At 62.0% G+C, this 5,769-nt stretch overlaps 1 protein-coding gene across 1 annotated transcript; it reads right to left on the bottom strand.

Moving 5' to 3' along the window:
* Positions 1-2,957: 2,957 nt before the first annotated feature.
* On the bottom strand, positions 2,958-4,080 carry EMIHUDRAFT_445873 (hypothetical protein). Its single transcript, XM_005765639.1, has 3 exons — positions 4,035-4,080; positions 3,715-3,903; positions 2,958-3,627 (listed from the first exon to the last, which is right to left on the bottom strand). The coding sequence occupies exons 1-3, from the start codon at positions 4,069-4,071 to the stop codon at positions 3,257-3,259; spliced, it is 597 nt and encodes a 198-aa protein (XP_005765696.1). The 5' UTR covers positions 4,072-4,080; the 3' UTR covers positions 2,958-3,256.
* Positions 4,081-5,769: the final 1,689 nt, after the last annotated feature.

The following is a 5,769-nucleotide window of genomic DNA, read 5'->3' as shown; positions in this document are numbered from 1 at the left end:
GGAAGCAGTGGGCGAACCCGCCCCCGTGGCAGTACTTGTCGATGAGCTTCTTCCGGATCGGGTTCGTCTTGGGCGAGAAGTTGACCATCAGCAGCGACGACTTGTGCTCGGGAGAGACCAGCTGCTTGTAGGTGCCAATCTGCTGCAGGGTTCGGAACAGCTCCGGCGCGTGCTCAAAGCAGTTCAGCCCCACCGGCAAGGGCTCAAACTTGGCGTGCTCGGCGTTCGGGTACTGGCCGAACCAGCGGATCAGGGCGGGCGACGCCAGAATCTGCCGCACGCCTCCGGGCTTGAGAGGGACGCCGTACGCCGACTGGCCGGTGACGAAGACGAACTTCTTGCCCGCCCGCTCCAGCAGCGGGAGCATGTACTTTGCGAACCGCTCCGTCGGCGGGCCCGGCTGCGCGTAGATGAATGGGACCGCCGGCAGGCACGCCACCACGTCTGCGAACCCCGGAAGGAAGACGACCTCCTTGAAGTGGTCGTAGGGCCAGTCGTAGACATAGTCGCACATGTCCCGAAACATGGACGGGCAGAGCAGCTGGCCCTCGCCGCCGCGTTTCGCCACCCCAGGGTAGCCGTGCGGTGCCCGCCACGGAGTTCGGCAGTAGACCGAGCAGTTCTTTGATCCGGCTTCCGGCGACACTCGGACTTGAACACCGGCGCCTACCCTGCGTGGCGCTGGCCGATGGCTAGCCGTGTAATGGGAACGAGCACGGGCGGCGGCGGCGGAGCGGGCGGAGGTGGCGGCGCGGGCGGCGGCGGCGGAGGCGCCGGGAGCCGAGCTGCGAGGGCGCGAGGTTTTTAAGGCGGAGCTGCGATGCAGAGAGGCGCCGGGTGCAGCGCCGAGATGCCGGGAGGCGCCGGTCGGCCGCTGCCTCTGCAGTGAGGCGTTGCGAGGCCGGGAGGCGCCGGTCAGGCGCTGCAGTGCGTCGGGAGCAGATCCGCTAGGCGAGGAGGCGCCGAAATATCGCCTAAACCGGTCGATAATGCTGTCCTCGGCCATGCTGGACGGCACGATGAGTACGGCCAAGGCGGCATGTATGAGCATGGTGCAACCACGCGGGCGGCACCAAGGTTTCTCGTCGCGGTATCTAGGTACGTGGGGCGTTTTTTTTGGTTTTTTGAAGCGTTCACATGCACACTCACTCACACGCGAGAATCATGACTGGCGAGGGACTAGTGTCATGGCTCATGGACTGTAGCTGAGTGTGCGTTCCCGTGGAGGCTGGGGAGGGCGCATAGCGCCGGTCAGCCCCACTTTGCCCTGCGCGCCTCCTGCCTCGCCTGCATGCTGGCCTTGGCCTGGCGGAAGCGCGGCGCAACCTCGGCGAACTTTTGGTTGAGGAGCGGCACGAGGCCGGCGAAGGGCGGCCCGCCCCCCATCTGCTTGCCCGTCTTCGTGTTGGTCACGTCGACGTCCACCAGCGCATCCATCAGCGCGCCCGGCGGCTTGCTGCCGTAGCAGATGATGCGCGATATCGGCAGCCCCACGGGCGGCTCCGGGATGGCGACGTCGCGCTTCTCGCCCACAAACTCCGTCTTGCCGACGTGGAAGTCGCCCGTGCAGTCGGTGACCTCGGTCAGGTTGGCCTTCTCGTACGACACCGTCAGGTTGAGCGTGCCGGTCACGGACGCCGTCGCGTTGCCCGCCACGCCGCCGACGCACCACAGGCCGCAGATGCCGGACGAGTCGAGGTGCAGGCCGGTGGTGACCTTGACGCCGCTCACCGAGAGGATGACACGGTCGGGCAGCACGTTGGGCAGCCACCCGCTCTTCTCCTTTCTGCACGAGCGCATACGGATCGCCTCCACCGCCAGCGCGTCGATCGTGATGCCCGATATCGTCGTCGTCACCTGCGGCGGGTCAGAATGCGTCGCGAGAGGAGCGGTGCGCGTCGCCAGGAGTCTCTGGCCTCACCAGCCCAACCCGCAGCTTGGCCTCGACCGGCAGCGAGTGGAGGCGCGACTCGGGCACCTTGGCGACCGCCCACTCGACGGCAGAATTGATGCCACTCATCAGCGGACCGTCCGGGTCGCGGCACGTCATGCCCGGAGCACGCTCGTCGAGGATGTGATTTGCATCATACCGCTCCTTCATCCGGTCCTTGAGCCGCGAGAAGAGGGACGGTGCCTCGGCCGGAGCGGCATAAACGAGCGCAAGCGCGCCGAGCGCACCGAGGCAGCAGGCAGCAGGCCGCAGGAGGCCGCGAGAGCCACTGCGAGTGGTGGTGGTGGTGAGCATGGGGCTGCTGGTGAGCAGGGGGCGAAAGGAGGCGGAGGCGAAAAAGAGTTTTTACTTGCGCTTTGAGAACTGATAGGTTGGCGCCTGTCTGAGCAGGAGCCGACGCTCGTCGGGAGCTGTGTCATGAGCCTCGTGGCGCTCGGAGGCCCCGCGCACAAAGCGGCGGGCAGCGGCGGGTTGCGGGGGTAAGGGTTCCCGCCCGCTAGGCGCTGCCCTCTGCGCCGAGGCTCGACCCCCTTCTCCTCAGTTCACTAGCACAAACTAAAGTTTGTTTATCAAGATTGTGTGTGTGTGTGTGTGTGTGTGTGTGTGTGTGTGTGTGTGTGTGTGTGTGTGTGTGTGTGTGAGTGTGTGTGTGTGTGTGTGTGTGTGTGTGTGTGTGTGTGTGTGTGTGTGTGTGTGTGTGTGTGTGTGTGTGTGTGTGTGTGTGTGTGTGTGTGTGTGTAAGGGAGAATGAGAGGGAGAGAGAGGGAGGGAGAGAGAGAGAGAGAGAGAGAGAGAGAGAGAGAGAGAGAGAGAGAGAGAGAGAGTGCGTGCGTGCGTGCGTGCGTGCGTGCGTGCGTGTGTGTGTGCGTGTGTGTGTGTGTGTGTGTGTGTGTGTGTGTGTGTGTGTGTGTGTGTGTGACAGACAGACAGACTCAGACACACACCTCACCATCCCTCCCTTGGGTTGTGTGTTTTGTTTCTTTCTGTGTTTGTTAAATTCTTTTCTCACAGCAGGCAAAAGAAAGAAACGCCACGTAATACTTCTCATCAGACTATACACACGCCTCACATTACTCCACGTCATGTACACATACACATCTCAACAACCAACCTGATCGACAAGATCGCACGTACTACTGTCAGACTAATGAGGAGAGCATGTCAACACTTTGAGCAGTGGCGGGTGGCACATAGTAGAAGGTGCGCCAGCGCCAGCAGTGGAGTCTGCTGCCCAGTGCTCGTAGGCCCCGAGCGACAGACAGGCTTCCCACCGGCTCATATGGACGGGGTTGCCGGCTGCGGGCGTCAGACGGACGCCACGCGCTTGAAGACGCGGCGCACAACCACCTCGGTCCTCCCGTCGGCAGCGCGGTGTGTCAGCTGCTGCTCGAGATTTCCATCGTCCGTGGTGACATAGTGCTCGGTGACGAACTCTCCCTCCGAGGGCCCGAGCTTGATGATCTCGACCGCCATCGGGGCATGCGACGCCGTCACCAGCGATGCGCGCTGGGGTCCGCGCGGCGTGGCGACGATGGTCTCCTTGTGGCGGGAATAGGTCGCGTCGGTCTGGAGCTTGATCGGCAGGCTCCACCCCGAGCGCGGCGTCTCGATGGTGACCTCGTCGCCCTCCGCCTTGAGCACGAGATGATCGCTGTCGAACTTGCGCGCGAGCGGGCCTGCCGTCGAGCGAGTGGGGACGACGCGGTTAGGGAATTTGACTGGGCCCTAGTGGTGGTGGGCGGAGCCGGGTGAGAGTGTAGCACCGGCAAAAACGCGAGGCGCCCCGCACGCGATAAGAAACGGACGAAGCGCTCCGTGCGACGACTTTGTAGTGTCGAGCACCCACTCGCCGGACAGCTGCACGTTGCCGTGGCGGCGAACTGCCGCCGAGCGCTTAACTGCGTTTGTCGTGGCCTGCTTGAGGTTTGCCATGCGGTTCGGAGCGAGGAGACCTGAGGTGGCGACGCCGGGTGCTTCACCGTCGCGGCGGCGGTCCTTACGTGTCTGGGTCACCGTCGCGGCGATGACCCTTACGCGTGGGGCAGAGGTGTGTGGCATGGTGGTGAGCAGTGGCGAGCGGCACCCGAGAGAAGCGTAGCAAAAGTCAAGCCTGCAGCCATGGACTCGAACTCCGTATTTCGGATCTAAGGAAGGTTGCCCACGGCGGCAGAAAGTTTTCGATTCCGCGCAATTACCTAAGGTGTTGAACGGCAAACACAAAACAATATTGAACGGCTTCTCAGCATAGTGAGCGGCTTTGGTAATCTTATTCCCGACTCCGTGTGAACGTAGCTTCTTGGTCCGGTGGGTGGGTGGCGCTTTTGCGTGCGAGAGAGAGATTTTAGAAAACGAACAAGAAATCACGACTGTCACAGTGTCAGTGATTTGGGCTCGGCAGCTTGTCAGCCCTCAGCCGAAGCTGGGGCCGGTCCCGTAGCCGAGAGAGCCCGCGCCGATGAGTTCAACGCGGTCGGGGGGGGCTGCGGAGAGGCCAGCGAGGTGGCGATCGCTGTACTTCATGGGGGTCATCAAGTGACCGCGACTGACAAGCCAGAGGTCGATACTCTGGACGACCCATAGGATGCCACGAATGCCTGAAGGAGAGGGAGGCGAGGCCAGAGGCAGGCTCAGCTGCTCTCGGGTGATCTCACTTTGGTGGCTGAGAAGGACCCGATGGTCCTGTCACATTCGCGTTCCGAGTCGTGGCACGTGGGGGTAGAAGAGCACTTCCTTGTAGTACAGCGGACCGCCAGGCTCTCTCTCTTGCGTGCGTGAACAGCAAGCCTTGCGCCTAGTCGGGACTCAGATCGCCCGACCGCGTCCCGGGAGCATCTACGGTCGGATTCGTGAACAGGCACCCATCCACAATTCCTCTCTCTCTCTCTCTCTACATGTACATGTATGTATCAAAGGTGAACAGCGCGGTGCAAGATGGGCGGTGGCGGCCATACAGGAGCGACACACAGAACCACAAAAAAGAAAAATATACACCCGGGAGGATAGGCCCGTTTTTGAGCGCGGAGGCTCAGAGCCGGAGGGTGGCTGGCTCTATGTAGGACTGTAAAGGATCAAAACACTGGTTCTCCGGTCGCGCTGTCCAAGGGACGTCCACGTGACAACAACAAACACAAACGGCCTACTCGCCCAAGTACTCGCTCTCTTTTATGTCCCACCATGCAGAGCGCATCTCTCTCTCTGTTGTGCGAGGCGTGAACCGCGCCATTCGCTCTCACCTGGCAACCCTGTCTGCACGTCTCGCGCGCGCGTGAACAGGGCTCCAGGCCCCAAATGACGTGTGAGTGTTAGATTTGTTTGGTATTGCTAAAAATCTCTCTCTCTCGTGACACGATTGTGGCACAGAGGGTGTGATGCTGGAGTATCGACACTCATGGGGCACGGCGCAGGATGCGCCGTGCTAGTACACCGTGTGTAGCGTGTGTGAAGGGTAGCACAGGCGTCCGAATTCAGACGAGGAAAGAAAGAAAGAAAGAAAACGGGCAACCCAAGGGAGGGATGGGAGGACGGCACGCCGCCACCACACAGGGATTTTAAGGAGAGGGGTGTGATGCGCTAGCCGTCGCCCACCCTTGGGCGTCCGCCTCTTCCTATCTCTCTTCGCAGTCTCTCGCAGATTCTCGCTGCGACCTTCATGCCACCTCGCGGTCGCCCCCTTCTCGTCGTTCTTTCCCTTGTCTCTTCTTCTTCTGTCGCGTCGCTCTCCTCTGCTTCGTTCTGCGGCGCCGCCGCCTCCTGCCGGTCCCTTGCTCTCGCGGCTTCTTGCGCCTTTCGGCGCAGCTCCGCCCTGCTCGCTGCATATC

Source organism: Emiliania huxleyi, assembly GCF_000372725.1.
Source record: "Emiliania huxleyi CCMP1516 unplaced genomic scaffold EMIHUscaffold_545, whole genome shotgun sequence".
NCBI lineage: Eukaryota > Haptophyta > Isochrysidales > Noelaerhabdaceae > Emiliania > Emiliania huxleyi.
The sequence above is the reverse complement of the archived record's forward strand: the minus strand, read 5'-3'. Positions and strand labels throughout refer to the sequence as shown.